Source organism: Actinia tenebrosa, unplaced genomic scaffold (assembly GCF_029948245.1).
Source record: "Actinia tenebrosa isolate PJP-AT-01 unplaced genomic scaffold, QUT_ActTen_1.0 PGA_scaffold3__52_contigs__length_22856419, whole genome shotgun sequence".
NCBI classification, from domain to species: Eukaryota; Metazoa; Cnidaria; class Anthozoa; order Actiniaria; family Actiniidae; genus Actinia; species Actinia tenebrosa.
Genome location: NW_028292580.1, coordinates 5,567,563 through 5,592,070, shown reverse-complemented (window position 1 = coordinate 5,592,070; position 24,508 = coordinate 5,567,563). Strand labels below are relative to the sequence as shown.

The following is a 24,508-nucleotide window of genomic DNA, read 5'->3' as shown; positions in this document are numbered from 1 at the left end:
TTGCAAAAATAGTTTATGAACAGTGCTATTTTATGCAGCTTGGCTCTGCTTTTGTTTAGATTTTTCACTTTGAATATAATATTGGAGCCTTATGGTTGATATTGGTTTGTGAAGTCACACGTTGACCATAATAAGACGAGATTCATCATTAGAATTAAATATATTCCTATTTCAAAATCTTATTTCTTATCTGATATCAAAGTAACGACATTTGTTTTATTAAGAAAAACAGTTATTTTGACATCGTTTTATTATCATTTATTTATTTCCTTAGTTTTCTATTCCGGCGTGACTGAGCCCACGTAATCAGATCTCCGTGTATAAATATAGCATGTGCATGCAGCGTGAAAAGCATTCCCGTAATAGCATATATAAAGCTAAGGTGTTTGTAATAATACTTAGACAAGAGCTGACAACGTCTAGTAAACGTTGACGATAAAACCTTAAATCAAGACTCGCGAACGGGAAATAAGGTTCGTACTGGGTCCGTGTACCTTCCGGCCATTTGATTTTTAAAAATAAGAAAATTGAATTTCGTTCACCAATTTTTTTGATTTTGTTGTTTTGAGAGTAAGAAATTACCAAAAATAGCATTTTTTTTATTTTTGACAATAAGAAATTAGCTTTTTTTGATTGAAATCTAAAAACTGAAATCAATTTTCAATTTTCAAAAAAACAAAAATTGAATCGTACAAAATTTACTCTAACGGGGGAGGGGTAAGACAAGTCGTGACTCTGTCCCAGGACCTTATCTGACAATGCATAATGTGCATTCTGATTAAAAATGGCCGCACTGTTGTCAAACAGAGGTGTCATTCGTATGTTTTACTATTTGGCATTAATCTTGGAAAGTTTTTCGTGGATTTTAAACACAGCTGGAACCGAAATAGTTGGCACAATGTAATTCAACGCTGGAACCTGAATATTCTGCCAAACGTTATAATCGTCTCGATGGTTCGGTGAAAGGAAAGGCTTGGTTTTTAACAGATTTTTGTATTATATGTCATTGGCCGGCGAGATACAGCATTGGAGATGCTTCAAGCAAGAATCAAAGCATTTTTTAAAGAGTATAATCGTTGGATTTGGCTTTTTTTTGTGTGGGTTTATTTGGAGTAAGCTTACGCAAGACAAGACAAGACAAATTATAACAACAACAATTTCCTTTTTATTGCTAATAATTTTGGATTAACTGTGTGGAAATATAAGCTTACAAGGCAAGAACGCAACAGGTATATATCAAAATGCTTAAAAAAATTCATTAGCATTTACTACAGTAGTACTACAACTTTATGCAGTACATCCTAATCAATCTACCAAGACTCAAAGGGATTCATGAAAACGAAATTCTGCTTCATGGCTAAGGGTATTATAATGTTGATGTACTATGTGATTTGAAAATTGGCTAATACTCCAAATAAACCCACACAAAAAAAAGCCAAATCCAACGATTATACTCTTTAAAAAATGCTTTGATTCTTGCTTGAAGCATCTCCAATGCTGTATCTCGCCGGCCAATGACATATAATACAAAAATCTGTTAAAAACCAAGCCTTTCCTTTCACCGAACCATCGAGACGATTATAACGTTTGGCAGAATATTCAGGTTCCAGCGTTGAATTACATTGTGCCAACTATTTCGGTTCCAGCTGTGTTTAAAATCCACGAAAAACTTTCCAAGATTAATGCCAAATAGTAAAACATACGAATGACACCTCTGTTTGACAACAGTGCGGCCATTTTTAATCAGAATGCACATTATGCATTGTCAGATAAGGTCCTGGGACAGAGTCACGACTTGTCTTACCCCTCCCCCGTTAGAGTAAATTTTGTACGATTCAATTTTTGTTTTTTTGAAAATTGAAAATTGATTTCAGTTTTTAGATTTCAATCAAAAAAAGCTAATTTCTTATTGTCAAAAATAAAAAAAATGCTATTTTTGGTAATTTCTTACTCTCAAAACAACAAAATCAAAAAAATTGGTGAACGAAATTCAATTTTCTTATTTTTAAAAATCAAATGGCCGGAAGGTACACGGACCGTACTGGCATATATAATTCGTACATTACTATTTCGTTGTCACACAATCGTTTAGCTATGCAAAACAGTTTCAAAATAAGTTAAGTGTATGCTACATCGAGTGTATAAGCAGATTAAAAAATCTGTCTTAGTTGGGTTCTCGCGTGTCTCGAACCACTGACCTCTCCTTTGCTAGACGAGATCTCAACCGCTAGGCCACTGAGGCTTTACGGGAGAAGGTCGTGTTTGTTTCTCTAACGGTTGTTCTGTAGTTCTTAAAAAAACCAACAAGTCCGATCCAAATTCCAACAATCATGACAGCTGCTAAACCTTGGTTTATCTATAGTATTTAGAAAGCCACGAAAATAAGTTAAAACACGCGCGCTATTAACAATGAGCCCAATGAAGGAGAAAAGAAACCGATTGCGGAGTTATTTGAATAAAGGCTGTTTTTGTTGATGACGCTGAAGTTAGCCGGACATTCAGCCGGACATTCGCAGAGGTCAAGTTAGATATTAATAAGTGCTACCAAAATTCTCCTGATTTATATATTGATTTTAAAATACTCCATTTCGGTGAGGAATCCAACATGCTTTCTTTCTAAAAAAATCTAATAGCATAATTTTTAATGGTTTTGGCTCCGCATTATAGCAGCCCGCGACACTTAGAAAAATTTTAGCATCTCACTCGAATAACAACTATTTAAATTTTAATAACTTCTGTACGATTCAACCGAATTCCTAGAAAATCATGCAACGGACTATCACTACACCACTTAGCCCAGTGCAAAGGTTTTTAGAATTTTTCCGAGATTTTTTCTTATGTTTTTGATGCCCTCAATTCAAAAGGTTTTTCACTTAACGCCGAATTCAAACTTGAATAACTCTTCGCCGGATGTTCCATTTTCACTTGTTTTTCCTTCACTACACGCTACAGCGAAAAAAAACCCCAGTGCAAGATATTTTGCAGGCTATAAACATGTCGAAAATGCTCGAAAAAAGACTCCGAACTTGGTTCGTTCAGCAAATGACATCCGACACTTCAACTCACGCGAAGTCCACTTCAGACACGCTCGCCTAATTCCAAGTTTAATAACTTCTCTACGGTTCAACTAAAACACCCGAAAATCAATAACCAAACGCTCGCTACACCACTTAGCCCAGTGCAAAGGTTTTTAGAATTTTTCCGAGATTTTTTCTTATGATTTTGATGCCTTCAATTCAAAAGATTTTTCACTTAACGATTGTTGAACAAAGAAAGATAGAGTACACGAGAAGAAGCTATAATATGCCTTTTCGCATATAAAAGGCACACACTGTTCGCCGTAGACCTACAGAAAGGTTTTACGTATTTTCGAAACAGGTCGATCCACGAACTCAAAAGGAATCTGAACTCAATTGATTTAATGTAACTCACCTGACGTCGCTGAAAAGTTTTAAGCTTCAGTAAGCACAGAAAAAGGACGAAAAGGCAAGTTTGCGTCAAGGAGAAGACAGATACGAGGTGAAAATGGAATTAAACTTCCTATTTAAGCTTATTTTTCTGAATGAATGAATGTTATTTATTTACACCACATCCAGATATGCTTATTGCATTTTACAGATAATAATAGAAAAAAAGAAGGTGTTAGGTTACCTTAAGTAATCAAACAACTAATCAAGTCAGGTAGCTTATTCACAAATATTACATTAAAAAGATAAATAACAATTGTATCCGTTGAACATATTTAGAGGGCCATTGAAGGAATGCTTGATGCCTTTGACTTCGCGTGAGTTGAAGTGTCGGATGTCATTTGCTGAACGAACCAAGTTCGGAGTCTCTTTTCGAGCATTTTCGACATGTTTATAGCCTGCAAAATATCTTGCACTGGGGTCTTTTTTCGCTGTAGCGTGTAGTGAAGGAAAAACAAGTGAAAATGGAACATCCGGCGAAGAGTTATTCAAGTTTGAATTCGGCGTTAAGTGAAAAACCTTTTGAATTGAGGGCATCAAAAACATAAGAAAAAATCTCGGAAAAATTCTAAAAACCTTTGCACTGGGCTAAGTGGTGTAGCGAGCGTTTGGTTATTGATTTTCGGGTGTTTTAGTTGAACCGTAGAGAAGTTATTAAACTTGGAATTAGGCGAGCGTGTCTGAAGTGGACTTCGCGTGAGTTGAAGTGTCGGATGTCATTTTTGCTGAACGAACCAAGTTCGGAGTCTTTTTTCGAGCATTTTCGACATGTTTATAGCCTGCAAAATATCTTGCACTGGGGTCTTTTTTCGCTGTAGCGTGTAGTGAAGGAAAAACAAGTGAAAATGGAACATCCGGCGAAGAGTTATTCAAGTTTGAATTCGGCGTTAAGTGAAAAACCTTTTGAATTGAGGGCATCAAAAACATAAGAAAAAATCTCGGAAAAATTTGTAAAAACCTTTGCACTGGGCTAAGTGGTGTAGTGATAGTCCGTTGCATGATTTTCTAGGAATTCGGTTGAATCGTACAGAAGTTATTAAAATTTAAATAGTTGTTATTCGAGTGAGATGCTAAAATTTTTCTAAGTGTCGCGGGCTGCTATAATGCGGAGCCAAAACCATTAAAAATTATGCTATTAGATTTTTTTAGAAAGAAAGCATGTTGGATTCCTCACCGAAATGGAGTATTTTAAAATCAATATATAAATCAGGAGAATTTTGGTAGCACTTATTAATATCTAACTTGACCTCTGCGAATGTCCGGCTGAATGTCCGGCTAACTTCAGCGTCATTTTTTGTTGCACCATGCAATTATGGTACGGTCACGATGTACATTTGAAGCCACAGATAATACGGATGTAATACAGTTTGCAAATGGCTTGAAATATGAGGCAGAAAATCACAATGGACTATCTTTTAAAGCCCCGTTACACTGGCGATTTTTGCGGCGATTTTTGCTGCGATTTTTGTGGCAATTTTCGGAAACATGAAATCTTTTGTCTCATCCTTCAAAAGAGACATTCGTCTAGGAAAATCTTGGTATCCTGAAAAAAACTTTACAAGTAAATTCTTTACCATTATTTATTATGAACAATATCGCAAAAAAATCGCAGCAAAAATTGCTAGTGTAAACGGAGCTTAAGACTATTATATCTTTCTGTTTAAAACGCCCGCAGAAATTTCAAAAAGGAAGCGAACCCATTTTATTTATTTGGAAGTGTCTAGATTCTCGGCACCCGGGAACCAATTTCAAAACACTAGATACCCGGGAGATTTTGATTTTTGAAAAAAATAGTTAAATAAACACGCCTTTGTCCATTGAAGGTATTCTTACTTTATTTAGAATACAGTAGTCAAGCGCTTCTGCTAACAATAAAAGATCTATATTTTCGCTGTTGCCGTTTTCTTAGCATAGAACACGAAGGTCAATTCTCTACTTTCACATCCCCATAATGCCTTGCGTCTTTTGGGGGTTAACAATCGAAAAACTGTCCCAAATTGAAAGGTTTCTTAATTGAATTTATACTATATCTGCTTTTATCTGTACAACACTGATTATCAGTTTATTCCAAGTTATTTTTGCGTGTACAGATCATCAAGAGTTTTGGTCTTACAGAAAATGTATTGACTTACGAAAAATGTTTAAAATCTTACGTTAAACGTCTTCAAGCTTCTATCTTTTTCTGTTTTTTACTTCTTCATTTCATTTTTGGATACTAAACAAGGTATTTTCAACATTGTCTGATCAGCCTTCAGCAAAATAAGTGGGTTTTTACCCTCTGGTTACCCCCCAAAGACGCAAAGTATTATGGGGATGTGAAAGTAGAGAATAGACCTATCCCGAATTCGCTTGACTGGTTATGAAACAATGGTTTCAATCGAGGTTGAACTTGATGAATAAAAGAATGGCTGGCTGGCTTATATTTTAAGCCTTTGCTGGATGCCCACGGCTTTGATAAATTTTCTATTCGTTTTATTTTAGGTTAATAGCTCGATATTCTTCAATTCTTTAACAGAAGTTAAACACTCTCACTGAAGATGGGTCAATTGGTAAAAGACTTGATTATATGATGAAACATATAGCACACACTTATTTCAATAAAGTTAGTCACCAAAAACCTAGAAAGCTGAGATCACTGAGCATCATGGGAAACTTTTCATATCAAAAAAGCATATATATATACAAAGCTTTTTTAATACAAACTGCAGCTCGATGATGCTCAGAAGAGGTGAGACTGTAACCGGTAAAAAAATCGCAAGTCCATGAACAGTTATCAAGCGGCTGAACGTGTAAAATGAATCTACCCATAATCCTTGTCGGCCTCAGCTTTATAGCTTTTTAGGTGACTAACTTTATTGAAATAAGTGTATAACACTATAAATGTCCTTTCTTATACAGTCAATTCAAAAAATTTTGTCGATCGTCGACCAACTCAAGCCTACGCGACTGGACCGAAAGGCGAGCGGGAAGTGTTGAAGGAGACGTTTTTTTAATGCCTTCATATTTTCGGAATTGTAAACTGAATCATAACTACTTTGTTTTTCTTTCCCTAAACCCAAAGGCATGCATTTGATGGATTGTTTCTCGCCATTATTATCTTATCACTAGCTGGAACAATTAATTCAGAACGAATATTTAACCGCTTCAGTGATTTTTACCCATATTCCATTCGGTCCAGTCGCGTAGCCTTGAGCCGGTCGACGACAACGTTTTTTGAATTGACTGTATATTGATCAGTACAAACTGATTCACGGCGTCATTCGCGGCTAAATTCAGTGTCAACAAGCTTGTTTTCATTTTAAAAAGCCTTTCATTGCTACCATTATCGTTGAAGTGAGATCGACAGTGACGGATCCAGGATTTTTCGGAGGGGGGTTCCGTTTCTTAAACTGTGTATAATTCTCTTTTGTTTAGTCGATGTTTGACAAAAAAAATTGGCTCTAATCACCTAATTTGCTATCTAGTAACGGAAATTAATTCACTGAGAGCAAATGAATGAACATCTTGATTCCCATGGGTGAAATTTACTGGTGAGCAAACAAAATTTGTAAAACCTGTTTCGAGAGATCGTAATAAAGTGCATTTCGTGACACACTGGTTACACATTGTTTCATTCAGTTCTTTACAAGTAGCTAAAAAGAAACACCAATTTGAAATAAAAACAAACATTTTGCAGTCCAGTACAGACACGTGACCGTTCACTGCAAAGGGCCTATTGCTTACTATCAATCACGTGACTTTTTTGGAGTTGACTGGGGGGCAAACGAGCAGTTGACTGGGGGGCAACTAGCGGATGCCAAGTCAAAACATATCAAAATAAGTCCTCAAACTATTGTATTTGACTATTTTCACGACATCAAACCAGAAAACAAGAGATCAAAACAACCTCCAGGATTCTACAAGCCATCAAAAAAGAGCTATTACCGGAAGTGACGTCTATTGATAGCAACCTATTCAAACAAAAGCAAAACTTCTGCTCTCCAGTACAAACACGTGACCGTTAACTGCAAAGGGCCAATTCCGTCAAATTTCTGACTTGATTTTTCTGCTTTTCTTTGCTTTTTGCAAATGATAAATTATTTCTATGGCGATAAAATCGATATCAGTAAGCGAAAAATCGATAAATATAGATTATTCACTACTAACAAAAAATACTAAACAATTTTTATCAATTTCCAATAAAATTCCTTATTTTTTATCCATTTGTATTGATTTTTTATCGATTTTATCTATTGCTACGGGTATTGGGTTAATAATTTTACACCTAGTCATTAACCGTTCTTTTTTACCATGTTCCTTTATCGCCAGTACACAGTAAATACCCGAAGTCGATGCAGTGAATGTGTAGAAACTGGCGATAATCCTCCCCATCGAGTCATAAACAATGGTGTTTATCGCTTCTGGTCTACTGTCAGCCGATCGAATGGTTGTTATTTGAAAAGGATTTCGGCCAATGTAAAGTGTGATGGTACTAATGATACTGCTGACAGACAAGTCAGTAAGTGATAATAATAATGATAATCTTTATTATTTATAGCGCGCATGAAACATGTAAATATGTAACAAGAGTAAATAGAATAAGGCCCCGTCCACACGTATCCGGAAATTTTTGAAAACGGTCTCTAGACTGGAAATTTTCGAATACGCTCCAAATATGGATACGTGTGGAGGGTCGTATCCGGAAATTTTTGAATACGCTGACGTAAACACGATTTTGCGCATGCTCAATAAGAAAAACTATCCGTCAAAGGGACTAGGCACTAGCGTGCATCAGGCCGGATCTCGAAAAAGATTCGAATACGCTGCGTGTGGACGCGAACATTTTCGTATCCGCAAAAAAAAATTGGCGGATACAAAAATTTCCGGATACCTGTGGACGGGGCCTTAGTCTTCAAAAACAGAGAATGTATTCGCCCAACCTGGCGGCTATAACGTGCCACCAAAGAATAAGCAATTTCACTCTTAACTCTGTTTTAATTTTCATGATTTCAAGCACTGGTGACGGCTCGTGAGCATTCTACTCCAACAAACAAACGATTTCGATTTGTGATGGAAAACCCTAGTAGTTCTACTAACGAGTATGTTATCACTGGAAGTGATGAAGGAGCCGAAGTATACCTTCAGGTGCGTGGACAGGGATACGATGGCTACTTCTCTCTTCAGGAATCCCGCGGGCGGTTTATAATACGATTTATAATAACTAAGTTCCAGAGTCTTATCTTTCCAAGATAATATCATAAATTATCGGAATCGTATTCTCTAAGACCAAAATCATCTTGATAAACCATACCCTATCCATCCAGCGGAACATACCCGTATAGGCCAGAGCGTATAGCTTATATTTGAGAGTACCCCAAACCCCTAACCCCCTCCCTTCCCCGGGGCAGGGGGGGGGGTGGAGGTGGGGGAGGGGGTTTCATTACACAGCACTACATGTCTCACTTAGCGATATACAGTCAATGCCATTAACGTTGTCCACCAAAAAAAAAGACATTTACTCATTTACATATTTTATACATATTTTGCGATATTGTCCATAATAAATAATGGTAAAGAATTTACTTGTAAAGTTTTTTCTGGATACCAAGATTTTCCTAGACGAATGTCTCTTTTGAAGGATGAGACAAAAGATTTCATATTTTCGAAAATCGCAGCAAAAATCGCAGCAAAAATCGCCAGTGTAAACGGGGCTTAAGACGTAAGTGTGAAGAGAAGCATTAGCAGTTGGCGATTTCTTCCCACACGTCTTGGGCGCTTACGGCTCTTCCTAAGCACTTAATAACCGAACAGAGCATGGACAAAAAGCTATGTAATAGATATTTTTTTTTAATATAAAAAGAAAATCCATTGATGCTGTCATGAATCATAAAATCATCCTTTATGCTGTTTATTTACATTCTTTACAAAATAGTTTGTTGCGCGCGCGAAGGCGCTGCGTTAGCAACCCTTGTGCTCCGTTCACAAATGAAGCGCAGTTTTTAACGCACGTGCTACCTAACCTACATAATAATGTCCAACTCCTCAGAAACATGCGCCAATTCTGCGATAAAGCACAATACATTTATTATTTATTTATTTTTTTTTTTTTGTTTTGCTAAAGGATGTACCAAAAGACTCGACGCCCCCTAAAGACGAAGAGAGTTTATTTGAACCAGAATATTACTACTCCAGCACTCTTTTCCGTTGCTGGAACGTCAACGGTCGGTCGGACCTCTACATTGGATCACAAGCCGATGGTAAAGTAATAATGATCAAAGGAGGCAGCGAGCAGTACCCAAACCCGGAGGTTCTCTTCAGACTTGTGAATAGTATTTAGATAAAAAAACAAACCCTAGATGGAAAACTGTTAAACATAACGCAATAATCATTTAATGTTCGTGTTATATCGGTCAGTGTAATTGTTTTAGAGACGAATGACGTCATCAGGGTGGGAGCTTGCGCACAAAACATTTGCGGATCAATCCAGAGCCTGCGTTTCTTTCGGCCTGCGGCAAAGAACGAAGGCTCTGACATAATCCATTTTTGGCGCATGCGCAGTTTTCCGGAAGTGAAATATAATCAATGAAATTCATGCTTTCAAACCTGCATTCAAACAGAGTTCTGTGTTTACTTCCGTTCAAAATAAGAATTAGAAATGGGGAACATATATATTATATATATATATTTTTTTGGCAAGTCTTAACGCATACGCGCTTATACCGGAAGTCCGAGAAATCCTGGTCTCAAAAAATGGATTATGTCAGAGCCCGCGTTCTTCGCCGCAGGCCAGAAGAAACGCAGGCTCTGGGTACGAGATTGATTTGCGGATATGAGTGAAAAACGTCTGCGCATGCTCTGAATCCGTATGCAAATTAGTCAAAACATAAGTAAATTTGACTTTCAAACATGCCTGATAAATTGGACTTCACAAAATGCCAAAACATAGTCTCCATGCTCGAAACGTATTCTATTGTGTTTGTTAATACAGTATCTTGGGTTGCCAAAAGTATAGTCGCGAACTTTTTTGTATACTAGGAGAAAAAAAAAATTTATTTTCTCACTCAAACTCTTCAAAATTCTTAGAAAACGTGCTGAAATGCACGAATGCTCAAACGTTTTTCTCTAGTGTCGTGCGCGTGAGCAATCAATTAGTGAAATCCTCGCCTTTCATTATATATCGAGTTATGCTGTTGTTTTTATATTAATCACATCGCCATTATATTATTATACACTAGTACTTCATGTCTGATGGGAAATTGCTCTCAGGAAACATCGAGATGAGACTCTCGAGAAAACAAAACTAACTAATTTCCCGAGGGACCAGACATTTTGTGTTTTGTTATATAGCAATAGAGAAATATTGCAGAAGCCAGTTTACGAAATAAGAACTTTATTTAGCAAGCTAAGTGCATGAAAACTGATACTTATTTTACGAATACAACTCACATACAGTCTTCCATTTCACTACCAAAAAGCGAGGAGAGTAGCAACAGCATTTTTAGCGGCTTTTTCGTATTTTTTTCAATGAAAGTCTGTATTTCTTCTGTAGAAACGCTGGAAAATATCTGTTTCTATATATTGCTTCAAGCTGAATTTATACTGAAAATTCAAGCAAAATATCTGCTCCCGCTTTGTTGTTTGTGATTGGTGGAAAATATCACGCCATCAGCTTTTTCACGTTCTAATCACGTGCACTTGTCTATTTTCACGATTATTGTCACGTGCAACTTATTCTCTGACCGTGAAATAAGCAGTCGGAATACGTTTACATTTAGCTAGTGTCAAACTGTCATCTCCCAACCAATGAGAGTGTTCGTTAAAACGGAAAATTTTGTAGCTATATAACAACCAGTATTTACAATTATAATTTAAATTCTGCAGCTTTTGATATTTCCTTTAATTTTTTAATGTTGTTTTATTTTAACTTAAAGAGCGAATCTTTGTTAACATTATATCGTGAAAATAAATGTGTTAAACACATGTGAATTTATGATTATTGAGATCAGTAAATTAGTTGTAAAAAAAGTTGTACAAGAAAGTTCTTGTCAGTCAGTCAAAAACGTTGTCGGGTTCAAAAAATGGTTATACCATCAAAGCTAAGAGCGAAGGGGAGCATGGGAAGACAAACAATTATGCTAATTTCATGCGCATTATAGTTTTCCCTTCCTGTGCACATTTTATGCATCATGGCTTTGGCGTGTTAATCTAGGTCCACCGACTTTGCTCTACTGTGCATTTTTACATGTCTATATGCAAATATAATACACATTTCGGAATACCCAAAATCCTTTTCGGTCTTAGCTTCGATGATATGAAATTCTCGAAACCGACTACGTTTTTTCAATTAGGTACATATACAGTGTTGCCTCTGGCTTCTCCCATCTCTTTGTAAAGAAAATACGCGCTCAACGATCGAATGTGGCTACTGCAAATGTTTACATGTATGAAATCGAACTGGTCTCGAGGGAATTTTTTTTTTTTTTTTTTTGCAAGCGAAATACCGTTGGGTTTTATAAACTAACACTCATTTGCACGGGCTTAGCCTGGTTTATAAGTCAGCTATTCCCAAATACCACTAAACGTCCATGGAATTTCAAAACTTAAAACTCGGCTACGCCTCGTGGATCCACACTACTTTGACAATGTGATGACCCAATTTATCGTCAATAGGAGGACAGACACATAAAAAACTGATGTCTATTTGTTTTTTTTACAATAACAATAAAAACTTCTCAATTTTAGCGATCAAAACAACCAACGGAAAGAGCGTGCGCTCGTTGACGTCAGCTTTATCTGTCTGTCCTCTTATTGATGATGAAAAACAACCAATCGGCGCGAGACAAATTTATCAGTTATCGTAAAAATTGCTGACTTTCGTGAACAATTTATAAGGCCCCGTCCACACGTATCCGGAAATTTTTGAATCCGCAAATTATTTTTTGCGGATACGAAAATGTTTGCGTCCACACGCAGCGTATTCGAATCGTTTTCACCGTCCACACGTATCCGTTTTCGTAAAATTTGCGGATACGGACACAAAAATGTCCGGACACGTGTGGACGCAACCCGTATCGGAAAAAAAAAAAATTGTGGATACAAAAATTTCCGGATACGTGTGGACGGGGCCTCACTCTTACTGTCGTTCTCCTCTAACCGTGAACATTCGAGTTTTTTTATTTTTATTTTCTTAGTTGTGTAAATATACTTTTGCTTTTTCATCCTCTTTCATCTCCTTGAATAGCTTTTATAGGCTCTCAATACACGTATCTTGAATTCTATTGCTTTCGATTCGTAATCTGATTGGTTGACAAGCTCGAGTTTTCAAAGTTATAGTAGAAGGATAGTAAACGAAGCAAAATCTGTGCAGGTGAGTCTTCAGTCATAAAAAAAATAGTAGGCCCCGTCCACACGTATCCTGAAATTTCTGTATCCGCAAATGTTCTGTGTCCACACGCAGCGTATTCGAATCGTTTTTGAATCGTTTTCACTATTCACATGTACCCGGAAATTTCTTGATCCGCCCTGATGCACGCTAGTTCCTAGTCCCTTTGACAGATTTTCTTATTGAGCATGCGCAAAATCGTGTTTACGTCAGCGTATTCGAAAATTTGCGGATACGACCGTCCACACGTATCCGTATTCGGAGCGTATTCGAAAATTTCCACTCTGGAGACCGTTTTCGAAAGTTTGCGGATACGGATACAAAAATTTCCGGACACGTGTGGACGCAACCCGTATCCGCAAAAAAAAATTTCCGGATACAAAAATTTCCGGATACGGGTGGACGGGGCCTAAAGAAAATTGACTGAACTATAGAGCGTTTTCACTCACGTGAGAAGGCAGCTATAAACAATAGAAACTTTCTGCTAAGTATTTGCATAAAAATAGAGTTCAATTCCCGGAGGATAAAAAATGTATCGTTTTGGTACCACATAATGGCCGCTGTGACGTCACGTGAAAACGCTGTATTAAATGCAAGGTTTTAGTCAGTCGTCGAATTTACGACGATGTCAAAGGCAATAATATATCTAATTCAAATAACGTTGTCATCGCCAAAGGCGATAGGCAATAGGCGATAGGTACAAAGCGATAGAAGATAGGTCATTTCAAGATCCAAGAATAGCTGGAATGACTTGTTTTTCTGCTTCTTCTTCTGGTTAAGAACATGGACCTTAGTGTTGAGACTGATTCGATGTTCTTTGTATTCAACGAAACCATTTCCATGTCGGAATGACCTTTCGCCTATCGCCTTTGACGATGACGTTTTTTGAATTAGGTGTGTATCTTATTATATTTATATATTTTTTTCCTTATTCAAGTATTTTTTTAAATTCATTATAATGTAAATTAGGGATGAAGATCCCATTTTGGTAACCTAATAAAGTTTATTGTATTGTTAAGAATCTTCAAAATAACCAAATCGTTAACCCTATCCCAGACTAAAATGACACCCTATCCCGGACCAAATGTCAAAAAAATGATACCCTACCCCAGACCCAAAAGCCGAAAAACCATACCCTATAGGGCGGCACATCCCCGTATAGCAAATATAGGGGAGTACCCCCCCCTCCCCCCTGGTTCGGAATGACCTATCGCCTATCGCCTTTGGCTATGACAACGTTATTTGAATTAGGTGTATTCGACGCAGCAAAAAGTTCGACGCCTTAACTGGACTTACACCTAAATAAATTAAATTTCATAATTAACATAAACGAGTTTGACTTATAATAATTTTATACTAGTGTAAAAAGAGTATAGCAATATAGCACTAGACTCGCTCATAGTAAGGGGGAAGGAAGGAATATTCTTTACCAAATATTAGAACGAATTACCGGAACATTTAGAATAATATCCGTTTTCATAGGGACGATTTAAAAAAAGTAAGAGTCGTTTGCAATATGGAAAATATCATATCATGTCATATCATGTCATGTCATGTCATGTCATAATTTGTAACTAAATTGAGCTATGAAAACAATTGATGAGACAAAATACAACTTTTTTTGTCCAGATTGTTTCTAGTAAGTGTTTTAATGAGTAGTTGTACTCTTTTCTATGATTGTATTCTTTTACTCACCAGAAAATTTTGAATGTTGTCATAACATACACCTATTTCAAAAGACGTTGTCAGTCGTAGATCCGAAATCTGAGATCGAAAGGAGTTGTGGGTTGTAAGCTGTAAATTGTTTGTGGTTTTAATTAGTAGTTCGCAAAAAGTTAATATCTTGATATACTAACTTTGAGCGATGACCTGCGCTGGCAAACTATCTGGGTAAGTGTATATTGAATTTTGAACGAGAAAACACTCAGTCCCCCACAATTCCAATAGACCAAATTCAAAACTTGCACCGATGTGAGGCTTAAGTTGTGAACAAAGGTGATTCGTGACTTTTGAATCACGCCAGATTACTTTGAGTCACGCCAGATCCCTTTGTTCACAACTTAAGCCTCACATCGGTGCGAGTTTTGAATTTGGCCAATCAGTCTAAGATTTCTGATTTCAGATATCCAACTGACGTTTTTTAAAATAAGTGTATATCCCGCAATGTATCATTGGACATGCCCCTTTCCCATCGATTACACGTGGGTTTAGTTGATATATTATATGCTGCAATGAAATTAGTCAGAATAAAGTTATAGCTAGCTTAACAGGATGTGACATTTGTCAATTGCCCTATTTCACTATGACGTCACTGCTTGTTTATGTGGGGGATAGAATCGCCAAATCCAATAGAAAATTCAACAAAATTTGCTCCTAGCGAAACAGTTTAATCTAAAATGGCCTGGTTTTCAGATATAATATGTGTTAATATGTACTAAAAAATACTCTGAGAGTTTGCTGGCTATTCTACTTCTCCTCGTGGATTGATATGGGTTTTAGACTAATTTTCGGTGAATATGCGTTGATTTGATCCCCTCCGGACGACATGATCCTTTGCGTTTAAACGATAGATTATTTGGATGTGACGTCATAGTGAAATAGGGTAATTGATCCAGCGCTTCAGATGAAGAGCGGAAGCTCTTTCTACTTCAGTTTATAATTTGCAAGTGAGTCTTGAGAACACTTTCTACTATTAGTTGTGTCCCAACAGAAGAATCTTCACACTCGTTATTGTGAATTCAATACATATGAAAATAAAGCTAAAATAAGGTTAAAGTTAAAGTTTAATTCAATTTACATCTTGTACACACACTCACACAGTAGTACTTATGTAGCGAACTCCCTGGGAACCTTCCAAAAATTGGCAAATAGACCCCTTGCAGCACTTCAGAATGCAGCTCAATCTGGGGGACAAAATACTACGGATCCACACCCTAATTCGTCTACTGACACGCCTACTTTTGTTACTGTCTCGGATCTAGCACATTGCCAGTAAGGTATTCACTGTAATGTATGAATGATGGAGAAATTTGAATTTAAAATCAAAGTACAATACAGATGTGTTAAGATTTTCCTGGAAAGAAACCAGTGGTAATATCTCCACCGTTTTCGACGATTTCATCGATTATTAGCGAGCGAAACTCATCTGAAAGCACTTTTCCGCCAAATTTATTCATCTCCATGTTTCTACAATTTTACGCTCGAACGCACTGCTGTAACAAAAGTAGGCGTGTCAGGAGACGAATTAGGGTGTGGTAGCGAGACAAATTTTTGACGTGTCGCCACAGTTCGGTGAGATCCGTAGTAATAGGTTTCAATTTTCAGGAGATTGGAATTTTTTTTTCATGTGCAAGGGTTCTATTTGGAAGGGAATTTAAAGTGGGAGACTCCCTCTTTTTTCGCGTAAAGATTTGTGTCGAACCCAAACACGGTATCTGGTGTCCGTTATTTCGCCTAAAAAAAATTCTTGAAAATAGAAAAAGCCAAATGGGCTCGTCATATTTGAGTGTCCGCGTCCGCTTAATAGAAGTGTCCGCTGAATAGAGTCCCATTTGACAGTAAATATGGGAGGAACAAATTTAGGGACCAGAACTAGTTTCCGCTTAATAAAGGGTGTAAGTTTAATAAGGAATACTGTAGTCAGCTTATATTTTACGATAACTTACAAATCTCGCGCGCTGATTGGTCATTTTTTATCATCAATAAGAGGACAGACAGATAAAGCTGACGTCAACGAGCGCCCTCTTTTCGTTGGTTGTTTCATAGTTAATAGAGGGGAATATTTTTTGAAATAGCTGTATTCAATTTGAGAGAGCAGATGATCGTGAGAAGATGGTTTCACATCGACCTTTTCTGAGTTAGAGAATATGGTGCATTGTGGCCATAAACCTTCAGTATAAGATAGACTACAAACATGTTAAGCCATAGTCAATAGAGGGGAATGGTTAGAAAACCTATTGTTATAGGTCTTCGTTGGCTTTTGATGTTGAACCGGTCTTGACAGTGTGTTTGATTTATGCTCATCCGAAATTGCAAAATAAGTAAACATAAACTTTGTATATGGGATTGTTGTAAGGAGTATTCAAATATCTCTTATTTAAGGGTTTTGAACTAGCAGCCAAAAGAAAGATTTTGGTCTGTTCACTAGCTCAGCCATTGCCAACATTCGTAAAACAATGGTAAAACAAGGATTGTGCACGGTCACGCTTGGAAAAAGTGAACAAAGACTTATAACAAAGGGGTTTCCTAACCATTCCCCTCTATTAAGTTTTGATCGCTAAAAATGAGAACATTTTGTTTTTGTGATTTTAAAAAAACAAATAGACATCAGTTTTTATGTGTCTGTCCTTTTATTGATAAATTGCGTCATCACATTGTCAAAGTAGTGGTGTATATTTATTAAACTGATTAGCTGACTACTATGAACAAGTTAAGAAAGCCCAAATTACGATGCTTCCCTTTGCGCTGTACAACTAAGGCCCTGTCCACACGTATCCGGAAATTTTTGTATCCGCAAATTATTTTTTGCGGATACGAAAATGTTTGCGTCCACACGCAGCGTATTCGAATCGTTTTCACCGTCCACACGTATCCGTTTTCGTAAAATTTGCAGATACGGACACAAAAATTTCCGGACACGTGTGGACGGGGCCTTAACGTAAAAAGCGTTTTCATTTTACTGACTGCTCGTTTACTGCGTTGGCGCAGGCTTAGGAGAAATTATGAGTTGATCTGTATATAAAGAAGAGCTTAGTCATTAATAAGATATTCTACAAGTTTATAATATTCAAATAACTTGTAAAATGGTATTGGTTCTAGCTATTCGTGAGTGAGTCTGATGTATTCTGAATGAGGAGATGAAGAAAGGGAAAAAGTAGATCGAAAGAGAAAGACAACGACAGTGGCAGATGCAAAGGGGTAAGTCTTTGATGTCTACAGTACAGTCAATTCAAAAAATGTTGTCGTCGACCAACTCAAGATACGCGATTGGACCGAAAGGAACTCTGGGTAGTAATCTTTGAAGCCGAGTTGACTCCATAATTTTATCTGACTAGTTATGCCTGGTTTACAGCACGAACCTTCGTAGGCGAGCGGGAAGTGTTGAAGGAGACGTATTTTTAATGCCTTCATATTTTCGAAATTGTAAACTGACTCATAACTACTTTTGTTTTTCTTTCACTAAACCCGAAGACATGCATTTGATGGATTGTTTCTCGCCATCATAATCTTATTACTAGCGGGAACAATTAATTCAGAACGAATATTTAACCGCTTCAGTGATTTTTACCCATATTCCTTTCGGTCCAGTCGCGTAGGCTTGAGCCGGTCGACGACAACGTTTTTTGAATTGACTGTATATTAAACTATTCATTCTGACAGGACAGTGAAACGGTTTTTGGCTTTTCGCCATAAGGACAGCATTACTCATTTAAGCTCAATATTTTGTAAACACGTTCTTTTGGAGCCAAATAGCAAAATATCAAATGCGACCAAAATTTATTGAATACGTATTTGAGATATAAAGCCGTGTACTTTGGGAGAGGTGATATTTTGATCGGCAGAAGAACTGACATTTGACGGAATACTAATAAGTAGATTTACTCTAATTCGACAAAATTTCGTCACAAGTTTCGAGCAGCATACATATACATACATACAAAGTTTTTTTTAACACGGTAAAATCATCAATACAAATATACATTACAATGAATAGAAAACTGTTTTCCATGATTGCCGTGTGAGCCTGCATAATTAGACATATTCATTAATTAAGTTTACGCCTTAACAAAGGAAAGGAATCAGCATTCTTACATCAGACGGAAGGCTATTCCATAAAGCTGCTCCATCGTATTAAACTGAAACTACGTTTCAAATAATTTGTGCGCGGTTTCGGTAGAAACAGCTTCAGTGACCACAGGGAACCCAATGTAAACGTTAAGTTGAATCCCTGTTGATTTGCATATTAACGAAATGACTTCCGGTAAGACGTGCTGTCGATACCACAGGCAGCCGAATGCTAGAACAACTCTAGTTGTGAATCGCTGAAATGGGCTTCCTGTGATCTTTCACGAAATGACATCCGGTTAGACGGATCGTCAATTTTTCATGACGATCCGTCTCATTTCGTGTGTATTGGACATGTACGATATACTGGGTCGCAGAAAACAAACATATTTTGTAGATAAGCAGTGACAGGAATGAAACGCTTAAAAATTTGGAGTATTTAACTCAGTTAGATAAAAAAATCGTGAAAGTAGCGGGTTTGTCGTTTTTTTGCCTTTATTTTTTTGTCATTCATTCTAGTCCAGTATATTAGGGATTGGTCCTTGCTGTTGGTTATCAGACTGTATCACAATCAAATACTGTCCATTATCCGGTGCCATGATCACCTCATGCTTCTTCGTACGCACCCTTAGAATGACGAGATCATTAGTTGGATCTGTATCTCTTACCACACCTTTGGCTATCCCACACAGTGATTTACACATATTGACATATTGTAACGTGCTGGAGTTATCAAGTGTTGACCTGATAGGCATGCCATCTTGATTCACGATGATCAGCCCTAGTACTCCTTTCTGTACTTGGATTCGGTCCAGGATTTGTTCGACGTGTTGACGAATCAATGGGTGGGGCATCCTTATTCTGTTATAATTAAAATATATCTTATACTCATTAAGTATTCATGAGCTCATCGACAAAGCAGGGTTTCTTATTTGTACCACGTGCAGTAGTTTGAAACCCCCATCAAATACGACCGCACCCATTTCAAAGTTCTAGTACTTTGAAATATTTCAAAGTCCTACTACTCGGACTTTGATATAAAAACAAACATAGCAAAAAGAGTATAAGATGCCGTGTCAAATACTCGTCACTGTATTCTATCGGGGTTTCAAAATCCTCGTGGAATTTCAAGTTTGAAACCGCCCTTATACCGCTAAATAACTCTTAATGAAAAATAACGAGGTACGATTAAAAATTATCGTTAATGATTATGAGGAAGTATCAGTCCTAATAGTCCCTAATAAATCCATAATGAGGGAATATTCAACCCTAATATTTCTTCATCAATAGTCATGAATCATGGTCCCTTATTTAACAATCATAGGTAGCACAAGTGTAACGCATTGACTCAGTAACAATTTTACAATTCATCTGTAGATATTGCACAATAATCGCGAAATACTTGTGGGACCTATTGAATTGTCTGGGCGCATGCGTTGGCCACATCGTGACTCCATTAGGGTTTGTGAAGGTGAAATTTCATTTTTTATGATTTTAGAGTATTTGAAATCAATACTTGTACCATGAAAACAGTGTAATTCACTGATTCCCCTATTCTTTACTTTCACATCCCCATAACACTTTGCGTCTTTGGAGGGTAACCAGAGGGTAAAAACCCACTCATTTTGCTGAAGGCTGATCAGACAATGTTGACAATACCTTGTTTGGTATCCAAAAATAAAATGAAGAAGAAAAAAACAGAAAAAGATAGAAGGTTGAAGACGTTTAAGGTAAATTTTAAACATTTTTTCGTAAGTCAATGCATTTTCTGTAAGACCAAAACTCTTGATGATCTGTACACGCAAAAATAACTTGGAATAAACTGATAATCAGTATTGTACAGATAAAAGCAGGTATAGTATAAATTCAATTAAGAAACCTTTAAATTTGGGGCAGTTTTTTGATTGGTTACCCCCCAAAGACGCAAGGCATTATGGGGATGTGAAAGTAGAGAATAGATTAACCAAAGTGAGAATTATAACTGTGGCTTAATTTACTTTATTCCTAGCCTACGTTGCCGGTGGTCGGCGGTCTGATACGATAAGCAGGTCAGTAGGCGGATACTCAAAATGCTAAGGTTTTCGGGCAGACGGTGTTTCCTCCTTTCCCCCCTCCCCCTTCCCCCCAAGACGACCAGACCGCCGGCAACGCAGGCTACCTGCTTCCTATAAAAACATACTCTTATGGTTTAGTAAAATAGCCTCAAAATCAGTTACAAAAATTAAAAACGTTAAGCTCATTTCTTGAAAGTTAAAGGGGCACTTGGATGAAAACTCCCCAATTTTTCAAAGTCCGAATAATTGAATGATTTGAGGACAATTTGACTCAAGTATGATTATGTAAACCAGATTAGTGAAAATTTTCGCTTGGGAGCCAATTGCAGTTGAAATATTTTGGGTTAAAAGAGAAAAGAACAATGTGGTTGAAAAAATGACGTCATTTACTCAAAATTTAGATGCAAAATAAAATTAATAATTTTTATCTGAGACATCTTACTGTAAAGAAAATATGTTGTTTGGCTACGATTGGGGCCATATAGATAAGTTTAATAGACCTTATTCGTGGTGTGACAATGTTTTCCCAATTCAACGTGACAAACCTCTGGGGGAAGGAAGAGCTATTGTTTTGCGACTCGTCGGGATATCATCGTTATTCCTTTCGTATCCTTTGGGATACTCATGAATTTTTTGAAGAGTAAAAACAAAAGAAAATTAATCCCCTGGAGGTTTGTCACGCTGAATTGGGAAAACATTGTCACACCACGAATAAGGTCTATTAAGTTTTAAGTCGTTTCCAATTTTTATCCATTTTCATCCAAGTGCCCCTTTAAGAAAACCATGAACCAGCCCAGTTTTTTCCACGTCATTTCCTGATCTATACTGTTTGAAACCCTTTAGAATGAAGCATTGAGTTCGAATAAACCGACTGATGAAAATCAATCTTATTTCCAATCGATTGGCTCAACGGATAATTTAGAATAATGCATATAATAATGCAATAAAAATATCGGTTCCAGTGTCTTCGTACTGTAACCAATAGCGCAGCGCACTGATTCAAAAAATAGCTTAAAGATTCGGACAAACATTGCATTCTGTTTAACCGCTTCGAGGATTATACGAACCGATTTTATTATTTTTACTTAAAGTTACTGACAATAATAACCCATGTAAACTAAGATTAACTGCGATCGGCTGTGAAAATTATCTGCTGAAAGTAAACTTGTAAGTTTGTTTGTCCGAATTTTACACTTTGTCTTTGTTTTTATGACGTCACGGTTGCGCTGCGCTATTCCTAAGGGTTATTCTTATCGTATGCACAACTTTTCCAATGTTTCTACTAAACTGTTTTTATGCGAAGTTTTCAAGCAGCCATTTTGTTTTCTTGTACAATATTTGTCTCATACATACATATTTTCCAGTTTCAGTCCTGCGTATACCGAAGATATGTAAACCCGAGATATAAGTACGTACAATAACATGTTAACCTCATAAATGAAAATAATACAAATATATTTTTTCGTAAGCAAAATGATGAAGACGAAAGCTGCGAAGTTGTTTTTGGCATTTATTTCTCTCTCAAAAAAAAAACCATTTTAAATTATTAACCCTAAGTTTTATCAACTAACAATGCGAACGAACGATAATGAAATGAAGAAAATTACTGTAGTTAGAAGGAGCGAAAAAGCGCTAATAAAGTCATTTGAGAATATGATGGTAAAAGTAGCCCAGTATATTTATACAATTTGTACAATATACTATCTGCTATACCTTATTCCACTTAATTTTCGCGTCACTTAAAAACCCCATTTAGAGAACTATTTAGTTCAAAATGAGTTCAAATACTGTTACTGTTGCCAAGGACAGTACAAAGAAAACAAACATTCAGTATACCCCATAAATGTAAATTGAATAGTTATATGAATCGGTGACGATTGTAGCTGTTAAAACATAATCGCGATGGAAGTAACAAGACAAAATATGTATTTATCAGGATCTGAGTTCGGGTAAAAGTTTTGCGCGTAGATATTAGAAGAAAAAAGAGAAAAACAGCTTGTCTCGACAACCAATACCATCTGCTTTCTGTAATCTCAAGTTAATACTGTTGGGGTTATAATCTTTAACTAACTATAGATTTTTTATGAAAAGTTTGAAATACTTTTTACCTTCAAATTGTAAGCTTCTTGGTGAACAGATAAGCAGTTTTTTAGTGCTCCGCTAACGTAGAATTCAACTCAACGGTTATGAGGGGATTTAGAGGTAATTTATGGGCGAATCTACTGTCAAACTGTAGCTGTTTTTTTTGTCGGCTCTGTAAACATGCATTGGCTTCTATTCAATTATTTCTGAATTTGTAATTCAAATTGAGCTTCATTGATGTTTGTATAGTATTAATTAGCTAAAGCGATGGACGAAGAGGTAAACTTAATAAGCGAACCGTGCGTAAAATTTAACAGGGAAGTGTAAAAGGAAGTTACTTGAAGACAGAGACGAGGGATAATGCCATTCTCTACTTTCACATCCCTATAATGCCTTGCGTCTTTGGGGGGTAACCAATCAAAAAACTGTCACAAATTGAAAGGTTTCTTAATTGAATTCATAATATACCTGCTGTCAGTCACCAACAACAACAGTCTTTCTCAAGACTATACTCACCCGGACGATAACATTTCACAACAAACTCAAACACCAGGGTTCAAACCATTTGCAAACCGTAAACTCTTTATTTTGCAAGCCAAAATGGCTCCATGCTTTGCATAATTTGGCAGGCGAAAGAAAGTTCAAGCAAAAATGAGAACACTAAAAAATGTGCAAGTGTCTGGATTAATGTTTTCCGTAAATGGATCTCGGAAAGACCACTCAAGTAATCCGAAATGTGTACAAATTCACTGTGATTTTGAACGGCAACGCTGGGATTAAATAATTCGGCACATTCAACTTGGTCTGGACTTAATCAGCCAAAACGCCTTTTTAATCGGCTTCTTCCTTTAGATTCTGATTTAAATTAAGAACTTTGTTAGTAGGAATCTAGTTTTATGCATGTTTTATAGTTTTTGACTCGATCTTTTATGTTTGAATTCTGAATAAAATTCGTTTGAACCATAACTACATTTGATTTGATAGTTCAGGATCAATGGATTTTTTGTTGTATATATGATAAACAAGTAATTATATGGGGCCGAGTAAAATTAAGGATTAATTTCACTTGTGATTTCAAAGTTTTGAAAATACTCGTGAAAATTAACCAAAAATTAAGCGGAAAGCCATACCGTAAATTTTCCGTACGGAAATGAGTCCTATCCAATCAGAGATTTTGAACGACGCTTTTCACACGATGGTTTTTCACGATAGTGAACTGGTTTTTCAGTCTCGCTTCAGTCACTGAATAAGATCGATGTTGTTCTGTAAATAGTGCTGCAGAAGTTAATCCACAGTCTAGAAAAATATATGATTGAATAGAGAGCCTACAGGAAAAAAATAGGTAAGAAGAAAACAAAAGAGACGTAAAATTACAAAAGAAGTATCTGACGGCTAAAAAAGAAAAATGAGAAGTTCACTGGAATTTATGCCATAACGATGAGTATCAGAATGAGTATACTAAACAGAAAACACCATGAAAAGTACTTGTACGATTTTTATTCACTCGTTATTTCTCAGACAGAGCAGAAAAATGACAAGGCTGCTACTTTCGCAATTTTTTCTTTCTCTCTCATTCATGCTAAAAAACGTTTAGTGTTTCATTCGTGTCTCTTGTGCTTTAAACTTTTCTGCTAACCTCGAGCAATTCTACTTCGAGGTATTAGCGAAAATGTTAGTTTTCGTGCTGATCAAAATATTCTCTCTCCCTACGTTCAGGGCGTTATATCTCAAATACGCATTCCTTAAATATCCCCAAATTT

The 24,508-nt window shown here is 36.6% G+C and overlaps 1 protein-coding gene and 1 pseudogene across 2 annotated transcripts; one reads left to right on the top strand and one right to left on the bottom strand.

Moving 5' to 3' along the window:
• The first annotated feature begins 347 nt into the window (after nucleotides 1-347).
• LOC116307159 (uncharacterized) lies at nucleotides 348-11,432 on the top strand. Its single transcript, XM_031717309.2, has 5 exons — nucleotides 348-473; nucleotides 5,949-6,016; nucleotides 7,776-7,965; nucleotides 8,461-8,591; nucleotides 9,568-11,432. Exons 2-5 carry the CDS (start codon nucleotides 6,005-6,007, stop codon nucleotides 9,781-9,783), a joined length of 549 nt encoding a protein of 182 aa, XP_031573169.1. The 5' UTR covers nucleotides 348-473; nucleotides 5,949-6,004; the 3' UTR covers nucleotides 9,784-11,432.
• A 6,877-nt stretch (nucleotides 11,433-18,309) lies between these two features.
• Nucleotides 18,310-23,096, bottom strand: LOC148908226 (dynein light chain roadblock-type 2 pseudogene; annotated as a pseudogene). Its single transcript, XR_016120679.1, has 2 exons — nucleotides 22,775-23,096; nucleotides 18,310-19,473 (listed from the first exon to the last, which is right to left on the bottom strand). The product of XR_016120679.1 is annotated as a dynein light chain roadblock-type 2 pseudogene (transcript).
• Nucleotides 23,097-24,508: the final 1,412 nt, after the last annotated feature.

Coding starts and splice junctions, on each gene's coding strand:
- LOC116307159 (XM_031717309.2), top strand. Junction 7,966..8,460: donor TACTGCTGACAGACAAGTCA/GTAAGTGATAAT, acceptor CATGATTTCAAG/CACTGGTGACGGCTCGTGAG. Junction 8,592..9,567: donor GAGCCGAAGTATACCTTCAG/GTGCGTGGACAG, acceptor GTTTTGCTAAAG/GATGTACCAAAAGACTCGAC.